We start from the raw sequence: 23,072 nt of genomic DNA, 5'->3' as shown, positions 1-23,072 counted from the left end.
AAACAAATGAGTTGGGATGAATGAAGATTGAATTTACTTTGCGTAACCAGCTAGCGTTGCTTTTCTTTACTTCGGCATACACGAATGCCAAATCTATATATGGTCTGTATACTATTAAACTTTTCACGCTACGCTTTGCCACATGTTTAGGGACTGCATTAATCCAAACTCGTGCATGCAGGCCCGTTTTCGTTTTTTGAATAAAACCACAATGGTGCCACTGTGTGCACGATAGCCTTTGGAAGCAAAATGGCGGTATGGTGGTAGCATAGCTGCTAACGTGAGCCTCACCTGAGAGAATGGGTTTTTAGTGCGCTTGCTGCTGGTACAGAATCCCACACTTGAGCGCCTGTACTATTCAAGAGATGTAGCGAAGATTGCACAATGTCAAATTGGTGCTGGCTGAATTTCTTCGTGCAGATAGCTATAACGAGTGTTGCATACAGAGTGTGATGCAACTCCGCCCGCCAAGACCGCCCTCAGGATGTTACGCGATGACGATGAAACCGGGGAAGGGTTGGTCCCTTTGTATCCCCTGAGAAATGTGTGCGTGTGTGTGGGGGTGCGCGCGCGTGTGTGTTAACATAGATTTGGGTAATGTATTTGTATATATCTTTATAATGCCCAGTAATCTTCTCCGTTTACAGACATTATTATTATATTTGCTTTTATTCAAATTATTTCATGTCCAGAAAAAAAAAATCAATTAAATCCACAAACAACATATGTGTAATCCGGGGCATATAAAGACTGGAACCAGAAAATAATTACTTTTTTTTTTTGGATAACACATATGTTGTTTGTGGATTTAAATGATAATTTTTCATGCAAAGAAAACTAAACATGTTTGATAATGTTTTTCCAAGGGGAGGATACAAGCATCGGAAGAGGTGAAAACCATTATAAATTGGGGCATGTGGAGAGTTTCAGTTATGCCGATGGGGAGATTGTCGGTCTTGTCCACGCCAGTCGCAGGGAGCGTGACGTCTTTCTCATTGTGTTTTCTCTACAGCCTTTAACTGAACAATTGCACAATAAACGGTCAAACTCTTGACATGAAAAATTATCATTTAAATCCACAAACAACATATGTGTAATCCAGGGCATATACAGACGGGGACCAGAAAATAATTACTTTCTCTCCATTGAAACCCATTCATATATTTTGATCTCATAGGTCCCATCAGTGGCGGCTGGTGGAATTCATTTGAGGGGGGGGCTGAACGTTTGCATTCTAAACCCCTGTAGGGGGGTCTGGGGCATCCTCCCCCAGAAGATTTTTTTGTGATTTTCCCAAACAAACAAAGCATTCTGGTGCATTCTGACAAAATAATAAAGGCAAAATAGAACATCTACTTACAAAGACGAATGGTACCAGGGAACTAAGTTTTAAGTTAATTTATTTGCCTTGTAGAATTCAGCAACATTAAGAGTGCAGATGCATCAACAAAAACTGTGAATTACACACAAGGTAACATTCTCTCTCTCTCTGTGCGTGTGTGAGTGAGTGAGTGAGTGAGTGAGTGAGTGAGTGAGTGAGTGTGTGAGAGAGAGAGAGAGAGCTAGAGAGAGATAGGGAGAATGGGTGAGTGTGTTACGGCCAAGCCATTGTGTTGGGAACTTCACTCATAAATATATCTACAGTCTGCATTAGTATGCATTTAGACAAATACAACGAAAGATGAATTCCACAAAATTCATGTAAATGTGCAAACTTTTGTGTGTGGTTGTTCAAGACACACTTAAGGCATGATACCAACATAGGTTTGCAGAGGACTACATATAGTGAAATATGCACACTGAAGGCCTGATGCCACCATAGGTTTGCAGATGACTATATACAATATGCACACTGAAGGCCTGATCCCACCATAGGTTTGCAGAGGACTATATACAGTATGTACACTGAATAGGTTTGCAGAGGACTATATACAATATGCACACTGAAGGCCTGATCCCACCATAGGTTTGCAGAGGACTATATACAGTATGCACACTGAAGGCCTGATCCCACCATAGGTTTGCAGAGGACTATATACAGTATGTACACTGAAGGCCTGATCCCACCATAGGTTTGCAGAGGACTATATACAGTATATACACTTGAAAGGGGTGGGTTGTGAGGGTCTGCAACCAGTGTCCACCTCACGGGAAGGGGGAGGGGGGGGGGTGGGTGAGAGAGAGAGTGAGAGACTAGTGAGAGAACTCTTGGATAACTCTTACTTGTATAGGAACTTTGCTCGTCTGTCTTTCTGACTGGCAAATTTCTCAATAACCCTTTTATTGAAATCTGGAATGGCCTGTGTGAGTTTTTTCTCTATAGATAGCATAGCCAGAGCATTGAGGCGATCTTGTGCCATAGTGTTCTTAAGGAAAGTCTTTATCCTCTTTAAGGTGGAGAAGCATCTCTCTGATTCTGCTGTTAACATTGGTGTGGTGATGAGGATCTTGAGAAGACTTACAGTTTCGCTGAATGTGTCTTGCAGGTTATTTCCCATTAGAACCTGAAATAGAGCCAGTGGTCCACTGCAGCCCTCATGCTCGTAGATCAGGGACAGTTCTGTTTTAAGTCTGGCTTTGGCCAACATGGGATAGGCATCCAACGTGGTTTCCAACGCTGAATCTGGGAACTTTCTGCTGTGTTGTGGGAACAAGTCACCTTGCAACAGAGTAGCGCTGATGAGATGCTTTGTGAAAGAAAACCTCTCCTTGGCATGGCTCATAATGGTGTCACAGACCTATGAAATAATAACATAGGATCGGTAACTGCCGTTCAGTTGGAACGACATATGCCGTTCCACCTGAACGGCATTTACCGTTCCAGAACGGCGTATGCCGTTCCTGGACAGCATATGCCGTTCCACCTGAACGGCAGTTACCGTTCCTAAACGGCACATGCCGTTCCTGAACGGCATACGCCACGGTATGTCAGTGGTCGCGGTGGCACATGCCACAGGCCAATAAACGATCTCGGCCCTACTGGGAAAAAACTTCCTCTTGTAGGCTCTATCCTTTCCTCTTGCTTGTTGGGTTATGTTCACTTCTGGCTTGTCTGGTCCGAGTTCTTTTACTTGCAATTTTTCTGCAAATGTTCTACTTTCGAAGGGATTCATAAGCAAATACTTAACTGAATTTGGGGCTAGCTGAACTCACAAGGAAACAGTGGTAGCAGTACTCGAACTCGCCATGTTGCTCATCTCTGAGGTAATGGTAAATGCGCGGTTACGTCGTGCAGTGGACGGTGCACTGTGTTGGGGGCTATATTTTGAGCGCCCAGAAGCCATACAATTCGACGACGCTGATTGGCGAAATTATGTACTTTTCTGCCTAGCAACCGGGAACCATTGGCTAAAAATTCTGGCTTGTTGTGCTGAGCGAACTGTAGCCCCAGGGAAGGCAGAGAAGCACGCACCAAGATAGTTTACACAAGAAGATTGTGAAACGCACCAAAGTTCTGGCATGTAGAAACAACAGGAAACAAAAAAGCACTGGGTTTCTCTTCCCCTTCCCCGTCTTCAGGGCATTTTCTGTCTTTCAACAGTGACTAAAGGCCATTACATTGACAGAAGAAAACACTGGTGAGTGTGATTAACACCTACAAATCTATCTTTAAGTATGGTATTTTCTTATATTTACTGTTATGTTTATTGTATTTACTGAACGTAAAGCCTTTTTAATCATTTAGATCATTTCATCACGTCGCTAATTCTATTAGATAGTTCCCATGTTTTGAACCGTTAAAAGAGGCTTATTTAAAGAGGCTGATGTATTGATGACGTGTTCATCATAATGACTTTTTTTTCGGTTAAAGTTATGTGCGAACACAATGGCGAGCCAAGTGGAGCTTCTCTTGAGAACACTGGAGGATCTCGAAGAAAAAGAGCTGAGGAAGTTCCACTGGTACTTGCATCAGGAAGACCATTTCCATGGATTCTCGGCCGTCCCCAAGAGCTGTCTGGAGAGGGCAGACAGAGAGAGCACGGTGGATGTGATGGTACACACCTACGGCCACCAAAGAGCTGTGCTCATCACAGGGAAGGTTCTGGAAAAGATTAATAGGAGCGACCTAGCCCAGTGTCTTTTAAACACACACTCAGGACAACAAGGTTAGTTTCTCTAGGTTTCTAGGTTCCAAAGATAAATTGCAAGGATCTAAACTACGGATTAAAACACAAGTTATGTCGGTTTATTACATTACATATTACATTACAGCAGATGAGTCAGATTGAAGGGCAGAATGCCATAAAAACAGGAACTCAGGCAGTCTTAACAAAAGTTTTTTATTTTTTTATTTGACACAAATGAAGTACAAAACAGTTATGAAAATAACCAAAAATAAGTAAGAAATAACATTAAGGTGGATGAATTGGCTCAACCTAAGACAGATATTGTGGTTTTGATGTGTTAAATGTATGCAGATACTCACCACACACACACACACACGCCTATATATACACGTATGTACACACGCACAAACATATACACGTATACAAAGATTATGGAAAGAGTGTCATTTGCCGAAATTGGGAGGGGTGGTGGGGAAAATCAGTAGTGAGGGCAAAGCTAAACAGGAAACCAGAGATTGAAGCTAAATCTGATCAGGTGTACACAGTGCCAAGGGCAAGAAGAACCGGACAGGTCAGGGTGACCTGGCCTCCTGAAAAGTATCAGATTAATAATCTACATTTAGAACTTGAAAACATGCAGACTCTACTTAGAGTTACTATGTCAGGCAAAACCCAGAACAAATTAGCATTAAGAATTCATGGTCATGGGGGTGGGGTTGGCTGGAAGCCTTGATGAAATTGATGAATAGATCAATAAAATGACAATGAGACTCGGTTTTGACAGTGCACTCACAAATAAGATATCCCCATGACCATTATTGTTCCTCTGTCCTCACCTCTTAGCAAACCAATTAATTATTTCCACATGACAGACCGCCACAACTGAATCTCAAGCATGACTTTGACAATGAACACGAAGTAGACAATAAACAATGAATGGGTTAAACCAACTGACACAGGAGGGAGGAAAATAAACATAATTGTATATATTTATTACGTATAATTAAGCTATTATTATTGTTATATGCATCTATTATTATAGTTATTATGTATATAATAAATACATATTAACTGTCAATATGGATTAAAGATATATCCTTTAAAATAATAAAGTTGAATTTCCCCCCATATGAGCACAATGAAATGGACTCTCCCAATGAGTCCAATAAGCAGCCATCCCTGTTATAACAAGCATGTAGGACTTCAACTTCCAGGAGGAGTAAAAGCTTCTTGCAAAACAAATAGACCCAATCAGAACTGCCAGTGGAGTTCATAGCTATACGCTTATTCTTAGCAATAGATGCAAGGCTATATACTTGCTTCCTTTTAACCTCCTACAACCAAGAACAAAACACTGAAGCATGTTATCATACAACGTCAATTAAAATGCAATAGTATGTAATATGAGTGATGACAATGAAGTCACTATTTTTGTGTTTGTTTTAACAGCTATTTTGAAGCCAAGTCCAGAGCCTCAACAACTTATACTATCATACCAACGCATACTCCAGTCTAACCACCAGACTAGGTACATGTGTGTACCAGAAGGCTTGTCAAAGCAGAGAGACAAGAGACACCTTGATGATATCTACACCGAGCTCTACGTCACAGAGGGGAGTGACACGGGCATCAATTGTATGCATGAGGTCAGGCACATTGAGACGACCTCGAGGAAACTGCTGGGAATGGACAAACCCATCATGCTTGGGGATCTATTCAATCACCATTCGGGGAAATACATACCAATTAAAACTGTGCTAACCACTGGAATTGCAGGGATCGGCAAAACCTTCCTTGTTCGAAAGTTTATTTTGGACTGGGCTGAGGGAATATCCAGCCAAGACGTGCACCTGGTGTTTCCCTTTACATTTCGCCAACTGAATTTGTTGAAGGGGAAAACGTTTTGTCTTTCCCAGTTGATTCATGCATGCATCAAAGAAACTGTATGCATCAGCGAGAAGGCCCTTAATGACATTTTTGCGACTCTACAGACGTCAGGAAACTCAAACTATGACAAGAGTGTCTATAAACTTCTTCTTGTGCTGGATGGCCTGGACGAGAGTTGCCTCAAGCTCAATTTCGCCGGCAACGATGCCTTTTCGATTGACATCACTCAGCCAACCGCTGTGGATGAACTGATAACCAATCTCATCAAAGGGAAGCTTCTTCCCTCTGCCCGCCTCTGGATCACTTCACGGCCCGCAGCAGCCAATCAAATTTCTGCTGACTACATCGACAGGGTGACAGAGGTGAGAGGGTTCACTGACCAACAGAAGGAGGAGTACTTCAGGAAGAGGTTTAAAGACGAGGACCTAACCAGCAGCATTATCTCACACATCAAGAAGTCTCGCAGCCTCTACATCATGTGCCACATCCCAGTGTTCTGTTGGATCAGCGCCACAGTACTTGAGAAAGAGTTTAACGCCCAGGGACGAGAAATTAAGCCCAAGAATCTGACGGAAATGTACACACATTTCCTTGTGTTTCACATCAAGCAGACATCCCTGAGGTACAGTGAAGAGAGCAGTCTCCAGAGCGTTGAGGCGCTCGCAAAACTGGCTTTTGACCAGTTGGAAAAGGGAACTCTGATCTTTTATGAAGAGGATCTAAAAAACAGCAGCATTAGTTTCAACAAAGCCTCCTTTTTTTCTGGGATGTTCACCCAGATCTTTAAAGAGGAGAGTGGGTTGCATGAGAAGAACATGTTCAGCTTTGTCCACTTGACCATTCAGGAGTATCTTGCCGCTGTCCACGTAGTCTTGACACAAATCAACTACAATAAGAATGCGTTGAAACCCAAAACAACTTTCCAAAGTCTGCGAATGCATTTTAAAAAGATAACGTCAACAGACATCCACATCATCGCAGTAGACAAGGCTGTGCAGAGCTCCAATGGACACTTGGACTTGTTCCTCCGTTTCCTCCTGGGACTATCACTGGAGAGCAATCAGATTCTTCTCCAGGGTCTACTGAGGCAGACAGACAGCAGCTTACAGAGCAAGCAAGACATAGTCAACTACATCAAAAAGAAGATCAGGGAGACTCTATGTCCAGAGAGAAATATGAATCTATTCCATTGTCTCAACGAGCTCAATGACCATTCTCTGATTGGGGTGATTCAACAGTATCTCAGCACAGGAATTCTTTCAAAGATTAAATTGCCTGCATCTGAGTGGTCCGCTCTGGCCTTTGTGTTGCTGATGTCAGAGGAGAAGCTGGATGTGTTTGACTTGAGTAAATATAATGGGTCAGAAGTCGGCCTTTTGAAAATGCTGTCATTGGTCAAAGCATCCACAACAGCAATGTAAGTACACCTTGGATTTAGATAGACACTTTGGAGCAATTGTAATTTACATACAGCTATAAAGAAGATAAACAGCAAACTAACCCAAATGCAATTTGAATATATTGTAATATTGATATGCATGTGTTTGATTTCTAATGCAGACTTAGTCGGTGTGAACTCTCTAGCCAATGTTGTAAGGCTCTGGCCTTCACAGTCACCAGCTCCAACACTCTTAAAGAGCTCGACCTGGGAGCTAACAACCTTCAGAATTCAGGGGTAGAACTGCTGTCTACCGGACTAGGAAACCCAGACTGTAGACTGAAGACCCTCAGGTCAATTTTGCTCACTCAACCTATGTCCACCTTTAACAATTAATGTGAAGGCTTATAAACATTTAAATTTTTTAGGATTATTTGATTACAGTGTTTTCTTTTATTGGTGCGAATTTACCTTTTTCTATTACTACATTAGTGGCACAGCTAATACCATGTCACTCAAAATATGTACTTTATAAGGGACAGGTTAAACAGAACGCTTTAAGCCTGGATTCGCCGTAGGTTGTATTTGCTAAAGTGTGCGAACACCACGCGTAACAGTTATTGTGGTACCAATAAATACAAATACTAACCTCTGCCAATATGCTATGCCCAGGCTGTCAGGCTGTCAACTCACAGAAGAGGCTTGTGTTTCTCTTGGATCAGCTCTCAACTCCAACCACTCCCATCTGAGAGAACTGGACCTGAGCTACAACAAACTACAAGATGAAGGATTTGAGAACCTACTATCTCAACTGAGAAATCTCAAGATACTGAGGTCACGCCAGCACATCTACTAGATATACTTAAAGGGCTCATGTCATGCCACCAGGTGTGGGTATGATTAGCTTGTGCAAGCCGCTTGAAAATCTGCCTTTTCCTGTGTTTTTGTGACATCACGAGTGGGAGTGTCCACCTAGATGTGTGCTGGATAGATCAGTCTACCAGCCCACCCAGTGGACTTTAGCAAACGTTGCTCATCTATCCTTCATATATCTGGGTGGACACACCCACTTGTGATGTCACTACGGCACAGGGAAGGAATGATTTTCAAACGGCTTGTGCCAGCTTATCACACCCACACCTGGTGGCATGACATGAGCCCTTTAATAATCACATTCATATTCATAATATGTGTAACTTAAAATTTGCATGTAGGCCTACGTGGTGAACGTTAGAATGGTCACCAGAATTCCTATTGCCACAATGGCCTTGTGCTACACTGCTCAAATGATAAATGCATGAAAATACTGTCGCCGTAATCTTAAAATGAATCATTATGAAAACTCCTGCAGACTGAAGAACTGCGGACTGACCGGAGAATTTCGCAATGTGGTCTCAGTGCTTAGCTCGGGCATCTGTAGGCTGACAGAACTGGATCTCAGTGGAAATGACCTGCATGATCGCGGAGTGAAGCTGCTCTCTGCTGGACTAGCGAGTCCAAACTGCATGCTGGAGTCACTCATGTCAGTATATGTTTAATAGTTTATGAAATCCCAATACACCAAGATTGGTGAAAAACTTTCAACGTTTCAAGTTTTTTTAGTGTATTCTTATTTTATATCATATTATTATTCACAAAATGAGAAGTTATCTACAGTATTCCATTCAAACATCACAGACACTCAATCTGAATACCCTTATTATAGCCCAGACTTTGGCCTGGTCTAATCGTCAGTCTGTGTATGTAAGTCAGAGTTATTATATGAATAGAAAAGTATATGTAAAAGTCATATGGGATGTTGTGCAGGTTGTCCGGCTGTGTGATCCTAGAGGAAGGCTGTGCTGCCCTGTGCTCGGCTCTGAGCTCCAACCCCTCCTATCTGAGAGAGCTGGACCTGAGCTACAACCACCCCGGAGAAGAAGGGATCGCAATGCTCTCTGCTGGACTGGAGGACCCCCTCTGGAAGCTGGAAACTCTCTGGTATGTGGCTGCATTCCAATACTTCTTTCTATGTGGTTCTACTCACTCTCGCTTCCCAAATCTTCAGATGTTCTAGTTGATCGACCACCGGGGTATAGTGAACGAGTATGCAGGTATGCAGGAAATAGTTTTGGAAATTTCTTCCTGCATAATGCAGGAATAAGGCAGCATACGCAGCATAATCGTCTTCAACATAGTTCTCCACAGCATCCTCCACCTCAGCATGTTCCTCCTCAGCAAACTGATCCTTATGATAATACCAATTAGGCAGAACTCTCTTTCATTTGGTGTTTGGAGAAGCATCAAGTTTTTTGAGCAGAGTACTTGTTTCATATGTAAGCCTGTGGTTCTTTCAACAACCCAACGAATAGAAAGCATTTGACTGATAGTCAGGAATAGCGGTTCTGTTGATTACACACAACAATCTTATTTTTTGTCAATAATAATCCATGCTTTTTACCCAAGCGTGGACTATTGTGGCCATTCCAGGATCCAACCTGGGCCTGCGAAATGTAAGTAGACCTGATCGCCTCATCAAGTGACATACCACCATTTACCTTCTCTACTATCATGGTCTCGTTCAGGCGTGTAGCAACCAATAACGTAATAACGGCCAATAACGTAATAACTGCCCATAACGTAATAATGTTAATGTAATAAAGCCAATAACGTATTAAATTGCCAATTATGTAATAAAGTTGATGAGCCAATAACGTAATAATTTTTTGCCAATAATGTAATAACTTATTACGTTATTGGCTGGTTATTACATTATTGGCCTGGTATTAAAGAAATCCTTTGAAAATGTAATAACCGAGGAAATAATGTAATAACTGAGGAATTTTATTTTGTTTTCAATTTCTGGAAAGAAACTGTCACACTTAGCATTACTATTGCATCTTGCAACATATGCTTAAATATCTGAACTTACAGATACCCCTCCACCCTCCTACCCCCTCCAGAGTTGGATACAAGGAGTACTATAACGGTTTGAAAATCTGGCTCTTATGACATCAGAAGTGGGCATGTCCACCTAGATGTGTGACGAATAGAGGAGCACCGTTTGCTACAGTCCACTGGGTCGGCTGGTAGACTGATCTATCCAGCACACATCTGTAAGGTCAGATGTTTAAGCATGTGTTGCAAGATGTAATATTAAGGCTAAGTGTGACAGTTTCTCTCCAGAAATTGAAAATAAAATAAAGTGATACCTCAGTTATTACGTTATTGGCCCAGTTATTACATTTTCAAAGATTTTTTTTAAGACAAGGCCAATAACGTATTAACCAGCCAATAACGTAATAAGTTATAACATTATTTGCAAAAAGTTATTACGTTATTGGATCAACAACTTTATTACATTATTGGCAGGTTATTACGTTGTTTGCTTTATTACATTTAAATTATTACGTTATTGGCAGTTATTACGTTATTGGCCGTTTTTTCCGTTATTGGTTGCTACAAGGCATCCTACATAAAATTATCCTCCTGCTATAGACTCAAGTAAGTTTTCGTTGGTTGAAATCCCATTTGATTGAGTTTGTTAGTGTGGCTGTAATTTATTGTTATGTGCCAAATATCATCACAGGAAAAGGAAAAATAACAACTAAATAGTAGCCTAAACCATGAAGTTGTGATAAAATGTATAAGGGATCAATGCCAATTTGATTTAATACTCACTAATACACTTCACGGCCAATTTTCCCCTTTCCCCTTGGAAGATGCGTATGAGCTGAAGATGGACGTGAATACAGCCGAAAGAAGAATCCTCCTGTCGGAGTGTAACCGCAAAGCAACCCTGGTGCCGGCTGAACAGCCGTACCGACCTCACCCCGAGAGATTTGAGAAGTGGCGACAGGTGTTGGGCACCCAGGGTTTGACTGGCCGTTGCTACTGGGAGGTCCAATGGAGCGGAGTGGTTCATGTTGGTGTGACATACAAAGAGATAAGGAGGGAAGGGCAGAACGATCACTCACGCCTCGGGTGGAACCACAAGTCCTGGAGCCTGAATTGCAGCAAACCGACGGCCTGGCACAATGGCAGGGGCTTTGCGTTACCAGCTGTCCCCAACTGTAATGAGAGATTGGGGGTGCACCTGGACTGGCCCGCTGGAATTCTATCCTTCTACAACATCCACCCTGGCAGGCTCAAAATGGGTCACATTTTCACATTCCACGCCACGTTTACAGAGCCCCTCTACCCTGCGTTTTGGTTGGGGGGCTATAATTCCTCTGCGTTGTTCTGCAAGGTTTCACCTGTATATCAAGTTCACTATCGAAGGAAATCAATCATCAAGGCATAAAACATCATTTGGGCTATTTTGAGAAAAGGACTGTTGAAATGTTCATTTATTTTTAACATCCAAAGCTTGATCTTATCATGCCAATGTGAAAATTAGCACAATACTTGTGATATCATAGTCCTGACTGTTATGCGTGTGCTTGGTTAGCTTGATTGTTTGATGCATGAATCTCTCCATCAAAGAACCCTTTGTTCATGCTACTCGTTCACCTTTGCTTTTTGGGAGAAAGTCTGGTGGTTCGGTTGCATTGGATGCATTTGAAATTCCAGAGGTTCCCTTTTTTTTGTACTTTGGGGGGAAGCCTGTGTTCTGTATCTAATGGCCCAATGTGATGTCCTCACACTATTTTTGTACAGGCTACTTCTTTAAAAGGATATCCTGACTATTATGGTTGAATAAATCCATAATAGTCACCCATGTGGTCAACTTTTATATGTTGCGGCGTCCCGGGACTGACTTATGCACATTCTTACCAGACTGTAACCTATGGGTCCAACGATTTGCCGGCTTTTTTTAATTTATTTTTTTTAATCGATATTTTTTAAGGCCCAGTGATTGACTCACCCACACATTAATAATCAGTGTGGCAATGTTTAGGGGCAACGATGACAGAAAAAACACAAAATTGAGTGAGCAGACAGTTAAATTAAATGGCAGTTTTTCTGAGGCATGATTGTAGATGAACAAGTCCTATTGTAGCAAGCGTGGTCATGGCAGCATCACCTCTCTCCATGTCAAGCAAAGCTCAGCATACCCCTATTCAGCCTAATCCTCTTCAGCCTACTCCTCCTCATTAAAGGCATCCTCCTCTTAAGCATTGAGAATGCTGGATGAGCTGCAGTTGCTTGTGGGCAATGGAAATGCTGGTCTTTATCAAGTCAATCAGGTTGGCTGCTGTTGTGGAAAGTACAACATTTAAACACTAACGAGGAAAGAGGTCAGGAAACTGGCAAATAATGTTTATGACTTTAATTTAGAACTTTAAGAAAGTATTACAATAGAGAATCTCAGTGATTCTCAAAAAGAGTCTCAGTGTTTTTCCACATTTATCTGAAAAGATGGAATCCCAAGTGAGAAAGCTCATGTATTCTACAAAGAAACTTGTAACGTGTATGTGATGCAACAATGTGCCTTTTGTTTTCAGCATTTTCACCTTCTTGTAAACATAGCTTGTTTTATTGCAGGTCAATGCAGCACTGAAGTCTTTACTAAAGTAATTTGCTTATAATAGTATGGCATGTACCTGGGCGTGTTATTAACCTATTTGATTTAATTGGTGAAATTGGTCTGTGGAAATATGGGGCGTTTCTTTCTAATTCCAATCTGATTATAGAAGATTCAGTATCAGAATGTCCTCATCAGGGGCGGAAAGTAGCGAGTTACATTTACTCGCGTTCCTGTAATTGAGTCGTTTTTTTGCGTACTTGTAATTTTTTAAGTGGTTTTTAAAATCGATACTTTTACTTTTACTTTGAGTATGTTTATTTTGAAATATTGTAATTCGCTACATTTTAGATCAACCGCGTTACTGAGTAAAAAATAAAAAAGGAAATAAAATAAAACAAAAATCGCGGACAGCTTGTATTTTTACGGGACAACACCGGAAACTACTGCAGTGGAAGGGAGGAGAGGAGAACAAACTTGCGCCAAAATCAAATGACAACGACGGCGACGATCATGGAAACAGACGACCGCAGAAACGATATGGAAAATAGTACAGCTGATGGTGAAACCGAAGTGAACCCCTGACCTTACATAAAGGACCACTTCGGTTACAAGAGCCAAAAAGGAAACAGCATCATTATGCAATGTAAATGTGTTTGCCGAAAGAAGTGGAAATAGCATCACATAAAAACTCCACGTCCAACCTGCGCAAGCATGTAGAGGTAAGTGAAATAATACATGTAATGTCAAAAAGACATTGCATGCATGGCATTGCTAACGCTGGTCGCTAGTCCACTAGCAAGCTAGGTAAGGGTTAATATAATGCAACACGAGGTGTCCGGTTATCAGGAATCCACGGCGGTTCTCGCATCCACGTCGTCTCCACGGCGTCCATTAAACAGTTATTATAGCCTTTTTTTTTTTAAATTAAACAGCGGTCTTACTCACCTTTTATTGAGATAACCATTGAAGTTTAACCAGAGGACATTTAGTTTAGGCACTTGATTTTACTACTATCGTTATTACAACTCTTGTGTTACGAGCGCCATCCTGTGGTGGCTTTTTCATGGCAGGATATTTTAGGCTTTATAAATCACATATCAACACTGTTAGAGAATGATGTCCCATTCAAATGGCAACCTGTTTGAATGTAAATAGGGATATGACTCCATACAGTTACATCAAAATTAACAACTGTGTGAATGTTAAAGTTATAGTACACTTGAAATGGGGTTGTATGAGGTATGCTTTCCTATGCAGAGTCAATGTATTACCATATTGGACAGCGCTCAGTACTGTAAATTTATATAATGTAAAAGACAAAATGTGATTTGAATTTAAGCTTTGAATGTTAATATTTTAAATGCTATGTGTTTAATGAACACAACGTTGATTTACATACTGATTAAAACATTTGTTTACAGAGGAAACATCAATCAAAGCTGAAGGCGGATGATAATGTAGTGCATTAAGCTATGTTTAAGCCTGTTTACAAAGGTTAAAGACTGTTTAGCCCTGAATTTTCATTGCAATTTGCAAAGTTTAAAACTTATCTAAAGTATAATGACACAGTATACATCCATTCATGTGTGGCGACATGATTTGTTTAATTTTTGCACTTTAATTTGTAAAGCTTTTGCATTAATTAAACCAAACTAGCTTGAGATTGATATCCCCTTGTCTATAATGCCCTACACAGAAGAGACACCCTCCCCCTCCCGCTGTTTAAAAGTAACTAGTAACTTGTACTTTAAGTTCATTTTAAATCAGCTACTTTTTACTTTTACTTAAGTAGATTTTTTAGACCAGTACTTTTACTTGAGTAAAATTTCATCCAAGTAATCATACTTTTACTTGAGTAGAATATTTTTGTACTCTGTCCACCTCTGGCCCTCGTATAGTCTGAGCGCCACTCGGCGGTGGTCTTCTAGTCGTAAAGTTGGTCTGTGGAAACTGGACGTTTCTCCAAAGAGTAATTTTGCAGTCCGATTGATCTTTGGGAACAGTTTATTATTTCGTCCTCACACAATTTAAATGACCAAGCATACATTTTCAAAGACTCAATTGCTCTCTGAAACACTATTACTTTACTTTAATTTGAATGTGATTTGCATGAGGGTTATGTATTAATTTTAACGCTCAAAGGCTAGGCTGCATTTGAGCGTTAATGGAGCCCCTGTCTGTGCACAACGTTTAATAAAGTAGGCCTAATTCATTTATTTGCTTATTTGATTTATAATGGACCTAGTGACAGCGAACATCACATACATATTACGTGTTTTGTCGCAATATGTCAAGAATTCAACCACGGATAAAATAACAATTATGTATGATCATTTCAAAAACCGTAGTTATCCTAAAAATGGCCAATAAGTTGAACTTTTATTAAAATAACTGCAGCTCGTCTACTAGTGTTGAGGGAATGAGAACAAACAACTTAAGCACTGAGATTCCATATAAGTTTATAAAAGCTTGTTTGACAGGAAACACATACACTATGCGCTTGTTGTAAGATAGGCCTAAAATAATCCATGAAACTTTGACCAAATGACTAATTGCTCCTTTTACGTGTTTTCATATACTCCAATGTAGCCTTCAATCTTAACTTCGACAGCTTCTTAGCCAGTTAAGCTTAAGTGAACTATTATGAGCGGTATGAAAGAGAGTGACCCACCATCACCCCCTACAGGTTCGGGGGAGATTGATGAGCCAAGATGCCATGCCCTTAGCACCTAAATGTTTTCAATTATATACGTTGCTTTCAATCATAGGCTTAACATGTTGCAAGAAGCAAGAAATAATACATGTATCGTGAAACCTGGAATAGTTGAATGCGACATCTCAGTGAAGCCTATGCAACGACAATGAGCTTATGACCTGCTTACGACCTGAATAAAAAAAACAATACAGTGCTGCCATCTTGTGGTAGAAAAGAATAGGTGCAGTTAGTTTAATGGAGTGGTTCGAGACAATTCAAATGAAAAGCATTGGAATAAGTCCAAATCTGTAGTTCTATAAGTAGCTTATACAACAGCTCTATTACCTAGAGTAGTCAAAGTCATAGAAGGTATCAGTGGCATAAAAAACAATAACAAACAACATGCAATAGTCTATTCTAAATATTAAAGGATAATTAATTCACAGAGACGGAAAGAGACAATCTAATTACCCCTATTAGGGAGTTATAAATGTAGTTTGAAAAACGAAGTGGATAATTGTGGAGTTTTAGGTGCGCAGTGATTCAGTTGGCGGCAGTACCGCTACCAACCAAGAGGCTGTGCCAGGGAGTCGATATTCAATATACCTTGAGTGGAGCCAAGTGTTTCTAAGCAACACTTTATCGGATATATTACATAATATATCTTGAAGCAAGAATTCTGCAATTTGAAGATTCAAGATTTCCATCCCTTTGTTAGATGTTTTGGTTGGTGAAATGACCGATTCTGACAACAGAGGGGGCAGTGGAGCACATAATCAATAAACGGCTTTAATGAACCAAAAGACATTTAAATTGAAACACGGTAAATATCTTCTCTTCGACATTATACGGCGGGTAACCTCATTTAAATGATCGAAGATAAAGAGGTACAGAGATAGAGGAAAATTTATTATTTAAAGGAGATCACATGCGTGGGCTCGCACCACTGCTTATAACATTTAATTAAACCGACTTCCCACATTGTGATCAATATGATGGCTCTGCCATGAAAACCATCATCGTGACCACGTCACAACAGAGACCAAATGCTAATTTTAGGTTGTTGAGCAGAGAGAGAGAGAGAGAGAGAGAGAGAGAGAGAGAGAGAGAATAGATTCTACACTAAATTAAAAAGATTGAATTTTGCTTCCTCAATACCGTCACTTTGTGGAGGAGAGCAAATGAGATGATGAAATTAAAGAATACATATTATTTTGGCCCTTTCCCATTAACACACACACACACACACACACACACACACACACACACACACACACATGCACATACATAGGACTTCATTCAGGCCAAAAGGACAGACTGTCAGAAACAACTATAACGGATAATACACAAAACATTTAGAATATTAACAGGTCAGGTAGAAGGAGATCTTTGTGAATATGTACTTTAGAATGGCATGTTGGCTTTGCTGTTCATGTAACATCCACCATCATAAACCACACTGAGTTCAATTAGAGTGAGAGAGGAAGTGGGGAGGGAGGGGGGGGGGGTAGGACCTGCAGGTTACCATGACAACACTCACGACATTATGCATGTGGAGTCCTTGGGATAATTGAACACTACACAGCTGTGCATTAAGCTACTACAGGGTTAGTGTATGTGTGCATGTGTGGGTGTGCACACATTTGTATATGTGGTCGTGTGCGCATGTGTGTGTGTGTGTGTGTGTGTGTGTGTGTGTGTTAGTAGTGCATTTGATTAGAATATGTGTGTGCATGCAAATGTTAAATAGCTGCTCAAACCGCATTTCGGGTAACAACTTCCAAATCATCCGGTGCACACACAGACTCACACACCTATACCGGACAGTGGCCAATGGGCAAGGCAGCACCTCGTGGGTCTTACTGAAGGCCACCTTGACACCCCTGGCCAAGGACTAGAGCCGGGAACCCTCGCTTTGAGGAGTGAACCGCGGCACTTTCCGAGCTGAGCCACATGCGTGTGCACATGAATGTTGGAAATCGTTTTTGGGTTTGACTTTGTGTGTGTGTGTGTATATGTGTGTATGTGTGTGCGTGCACGCCTGTCTGTGTGTGCATGTGCACGCTTATTGTAGCTGATGTCAAGGTAATGCCACTTATCTCCCACTCTGTCACTTTGACTTTGACTAATCTCCCTCTCCTCTCCGTAAGGGTCACCCCTCTCTTCTCCTCTCTCTCGTTTCTCTTCTTCCCTCTCTACCTCTCCATCGTTATTGCAGGAACGCATTCAATCGTTTTCCTCTCGTATTTGTTTCTTCTGTCTATTTTGTGCATAGTTCTCCTCTCCTCTATTTCCTTTTTGTCATGTTATATTTTTTTCTATGATGTGAATTTTTTTTCTGTTCAGTTGCCGCACAGTCCTCATTTTGCATATCTACAGAGAACATACCCCCCCTCCCCACACACACACACACACACACACACCCTGGGGGCACACTGCACAGCATGCTGCTATCACATATACATCTGTGTGTGTGTCTGTGCATGCGATTTTGTGTGTGTGTGTGTGTTTGTTTGTGTGTCTGTATGTATCTGTGTGTCTATGTGTGTAGTTTGCGTATATGTGTGTGTATGTGTCTGTGTGTGTGTGTGTTTGTGTGATGGAGAGTAAGAAGAGAGTCGTTGCCCTGCTGTTGAACCCCTTAGATCTCTCCTCTCCCTCCCTTACCCTCCCTTTCTCCCTCCCTCCCTCCCTCCCTGCCTGCGTGCCTCCCTCCCTCCCTGCCTTCCTCCCTCCCCTAGCATCAGTACTACATTAAGGCCCTCATACAGTTTACATCTTATGAATCATTCATGCACTCATTTTATTCCTCCATCTCCATTTTTCTTTAAGCATTTTCATTCCGCCGGCCATTTTTGTTTTAACATGCAGAAGTCCAGCGAGTGTGATTCCATAGTGTAGTGCCTCTCGCTGTCTTTAAGGTGAGAAGCACTAAACAGAGTTTAAATTGTTATTCAATACTTCAATTCTGAATTTACCTTTCCAATGAGTGTAAGCTATGGCCAGAGCATTAGGTGTTTGCCACTGAATGTAATCTGTCGAAATATAACCATCCATGATAGAGATTGATTCTTGTTTTTCCATTGCACAAAATATGTGATATACATTTTCTTAGATAATTTAACAGTAATTGTTTGAAAGTCACACAGTTTTGGTTTCAAATATGGAATTATATTTATTTACAATGAAGAGAACTGCTGAAATGCTATGGCCATACATTTATTCATAATTTATATCCTAATGTATTTAATTTCAATGTTCAGTTAAACGATGTGTGAGAGTAAATAATTTAAAAGGAATTTTATAAAATTAAGAAAGAAGGAAAGAAAATTGATTTGTATGGATGCAGCATGTTTTGATTAACCATTTTTCATAGATGTTTGATTATACGGTGAAATTATATATACAAAATAGTAATTATTCTCTCCGTCATTCACTATAATATCTTGATTATATATAGGGTTAACCCTAGCAAATATTAAATATACATTTTAAATTTATATAACTGATTCTGTTCAGCTGTTCAAACTATATATTTTTAAATTAACTAGTCATGCACAATAAAAAAAATATACAGACAAAACAATATCTTATTTATACTCAAACCATATTTTTGGGGTCTTACAACAACAAATAAAGTATCAACAAATAAACAATGAGTTCAAGTTATTTCTTTAAAAAACCTATATTAATTCTTTAATAATTTGATAATACTATACTTTCTTTATTATGAACTAGCTAATGAATCAGATTGCTTTAGTTTTCATAGTTTTTGTTCAGCTATTTCTCCTATTTAATTGTGATATTAAGATATTCACATCTCTGACAAATGTGAAAAGCTTGAACGAGACTTGCTCCATATTGAGTAAGGGAAAGCCTTGGGTAATACATCATTTAATATCCTGTAACAATGTTTTACCAAAAGAAAGAATGAGGAAAGAACAATAGTTTTAGGACAGAGAAGGGAAGATATAAGTTTCCCTTTTGATTGTCAAAACCAATTCACACAGGAACTTTGTTTCCCCTCTGTTTGAACTCCTGGTGACCACATGCACCCAATTTCATTTGCTGCAAAAGTAATCACAATTCAAATGAAAATGAGTTATTTTCCTCACTTCATATTTGAAGTCTGTTATGGCGGTTCTTTGTTTAGGTGTACAGCCATGAATTAACTTAATTTTTTTATGAAGAGACGTGGGACTTTTTTTCCTCCTGGGTAAGATTTTCAGGGCTTGTGTGACCATTTTTTAAATGTATTTCTAAGCTTAGCCAACTGAAAAGAAAAGTATACAGGGTGTAATAAAGTCATCACAGACACTTTGAGTACTATAGCGACTGCAATATACCATGAAATCAACCTCGGATATGAAAGCAAGTAATCAATGGGGTAGATGTGTCCTCACACAATAACAACTGACTGCTCTAACGGCCATATCTTTAGACTAGGCAATCCGTCTGTACACACACATGCACACAAACATACAGAAATACACACAGACACATACACACACACACCAAACCTATGTAACTTTTACTTAAGACAACCATGGAGTGCCTTCTCTGTATCCAACGTTATCTATATCTATCTATTAAATGCATATCGGCGCGTAGGATATTCCAGTAACCTCACAACGTCTTGCCCCTGCTCCATTCACTTCTGACTGTGGTCCACCGAGATGGAGGGCACAGTCTAGCTAGCACAAGGTTTGGCTCTGACCAGGGTCTGACCCCCATCTGACCCGGAGGTGACCCTTCTCCACAGCCACCTCCCTGTCTCCCCCGGCCTCCTCCACACCACCAGAGGCCTTCGGGGGGGGAGGGAGTGGCTCCCATTCGCCCCTATACATGTGGGATGTCTGAATACCGAAAGCGTAGCATTCAAATAATAATAATAATACTAAACACGATTGTATAATCTGATACATGAAGACACACTGTTGCTGGCAGCTGGGCCACTGCGGCACTGTGCGGCAGTGTAAATGTTCATATCGTAATGTTAGTGCTTCTCGGGATTCGTGAACAGATGTCGGTGGTCGGGGTTCGGGGGTGATGGTGTTGTCGCGTCGATGTCGGAGAAGCAGGCTGTCGCATTACGATAGCAAAGCAACTGGAAAATAACGCTGCAGATAGAGTTAAAGTATTAATGAACTCAGGAGCTCAACAGATGCTTGTGCTGTAATGCTTGGGTGCTAGACGTCCTGTCAGACTTATGCTGCAGTAAAAAACCCGTCTCCTTGAAAGAATGTTCCTTAATTTTAAGCTCTGATACTTGGATATTTCTCCCCTTATGTACCTTTCCAATTACGTAATTTGCATAGTTCTTAAAGGGCTGTTGGCGGATCCCATCTGGTAAGTTGATTGTTTGGACAAGTTATCGTTGAATAATTGAACAAAAATATAGTATTGATGTTTCTCTTTGCTCTTTTAGTATTTGTTTCACAATAATTTCTTCCAAGCTGACCTTTGGATTCTGTTTGTATAACAAAATTTGAAGAGATCCGTAACAATCTGATTTAACACATTTGACATGAATGATATAACTATACCAGTAAACCTGGTTGGAGGCTGAAAAATAAATAATCGTGTGTTTTATTCTGAAGTGACCCGTATTTGGCCCTTGGCCCCAGACTGACCCCGGCCCCCTACTCTGTGAGGTACAAAGTAGTTTGAGAGCCTTTATATTCTTGTTGTAATTATTTGTCCAGTTCAGCTTCAATGTCATTATTTAAAATAAGAATACGTCAATATAAGTAGTAATCCCCTTTAAGAAGACCCCCGTCCTGTCTGATGGCACAGCTAAGATGGCTGCTCCCGAAGGACTTGTGGCGGCCGCGCCTAAGTTGGCGGCGGCGATAGAAGCTGTGACTTTGTACTAATCATATCATCCTAAAAATGTGTGTGTGTGTGTGTGTGTGTGTGTGTGGGGGGGGGGGGGGACTTTTTAACCTGACTCGTTTTGCCTCATTTAATGAAGTATTCCACATAACGGCGAATGATAAATCACGGTTCGGCGTCTGCGTATTCTTTGCTATTCTATCAGATGCCACTACAGTCCCCCATTCCCCAACTGTGTCGCCAACCAAACCTCTGTGGTGAAACACACACACACACACACACACACACACACACACACACACACACACACACACACACACACACACACACACACACACACACACCCACTGACCCTGCTTTGAACCTCTCTGTGTGCCTTCTGACAGAAGGAAGAAGGTGCAGGTGACCCAGGGCTGCCCCCGGACTGGGGTGAAAGGTCAGGGTTGAAGGCCAGGTGAGCGTGGAGGAGGACGAGGCCAGGGTTGAAGTCTGGGTCAGTGGTCTGAAACAACTGCTAGTCCAGGAAGATGGCGCCCCCTGGTGCAATGCTCCCCAAACAGGGTGTACATTTTCCCCCCAAAAATATGCTTGACCAAAATACGCATGACATTTACATTTGATCATTTGTTCTGTATGAAGAGCTCAGAAAGGTATTTTGTCTAGCTGCAACCCTTACATAGAACAGACAATGCTTCAATATTGTGCAATCGTTTTAATTGCTTCATTATTTCTGTTTGCTACACTGGCACACACAAACACACACACGCACACACACACAAACAAACAAACAAACAAACAAACAAACACATACACTCACAACCCCCCGCCACACACACACACATACACAGACATTGATTATGTCAAAGTGTGTGTCTGTGTGTGGGTGTGTAATATATAATCTGTTACCTGCTTTGAACTAGTCCTCCTCACCATTTGTAATGATTAGCTGTGGAATGGACCGTCTCCTCCCCCATGAATGAAAGACATGGGGACACAAGAGACCTGTGTTGGCCCTATAGAACAGAAGCATACTTCATGGGGAGTGTATGTGTGTGTTAGTGTGTGTGTGTGTGTGTGTGTGTGTGTGTGTGTGTGTGTGTGTGTGTGTGAGTGAGATAAATATAAGGAAGTATGTTTGTGTGCATGTGTGTTCAAGTGTGTTCATGTGCGTTCATGTGCGTGTTTGTCATAAAGAGAGTTAGTATCTGTGTGTGTGTGTGAGAGATTAAGAGACAAAGTATGTGTGTGTGTGGTGTGTTCATGTGTGTGTATGCCTTGCGTGTGGGTGTTCTTTGGCCGCCGAAGTTGACCACTCTGTGACCTCGACCATGATTTGCAAAAACAAAATGATTTCCTATGTCCCAGAATGTTATTTGTTCGCCCCTGTGTTGCCTATGAGTATATACACTACTCGATAGGTAATGTAATGTAACGCTGTGGGCGTGTAGCGCTATGGAGCAGGCTTCAATTATACATAATGTAGACTAGATGCTAGATAGATCGTCTGTGTGTCCTGCTCACCTATTCTACGTGTGCCATTTCTATATCCTTAACCGAGGGATGACCCCTGTAGCCGTTGTCATGGTAACGCTGCCCAACCCAAGACTGACCTCTGGAGTCACTGTGGCCACCGGCTGACCCCTAGAGGCTGTGTGTGTGTCTGTGTGTCTGTGTGTGTCTGTGTGTGTCTGTGTGTTATGTGACCATAGGGTGACCAATGACCAGTTGAACACATAGTGACGGTGTGTGTGTGTGTGCGTA

General features: G+C 41.0%; 1 protein-coding gene across 1 annotated transcript; it reads left to right on the top strand.

Annotated features, from left to right (window-relative positions):
• Positions 1-3,826: 3,826 nt before the first annotated feature.
• On the top strand, positions 3,827-12,042 carry LOC307083258 (NACHT, LRR and PYD domains-containing protein 3-like; the record flags this gene model as incomplete). The annotated part of the gene is made up of 8 exons (XM_079747091.1): positions 3,827-4,106; positions 5,517-7,371; positions 7,515-7,685; positions 8,005-8,166; positions 8,684-8,854; positions 9,139-9,312; positions 9,778-9,824; positions 11,034-12,042. The coding sequence occupies 8 exons, from the start codon at positions 3,827-3,829 to the stop codon at positions 11,612-11,614; spliced, it is 3,441 nt and encodes a 1,146-aa protein (XP_079603217.1). The 3' UTR covers positions 11,615-12,042.
• Between the last annotated feature and the right edge of the window lie 11,030 nt (positions 12,043-23,072).

This window comes from Pollachius pollachius (assembly GCF_949987615.1).
Source record: "Pollachius pollachius genome assembly, chromosome: 11".
Taxonomy (NCBI): Eukaryota; Metazoa; Chordata; class Actinopteri; order Gadiformes; family Gadidae; genus Pollachius; species Pollachius pollachius.
This window is presented reverse-complemented; position numbering and strand designations above follow the sequence as displayed.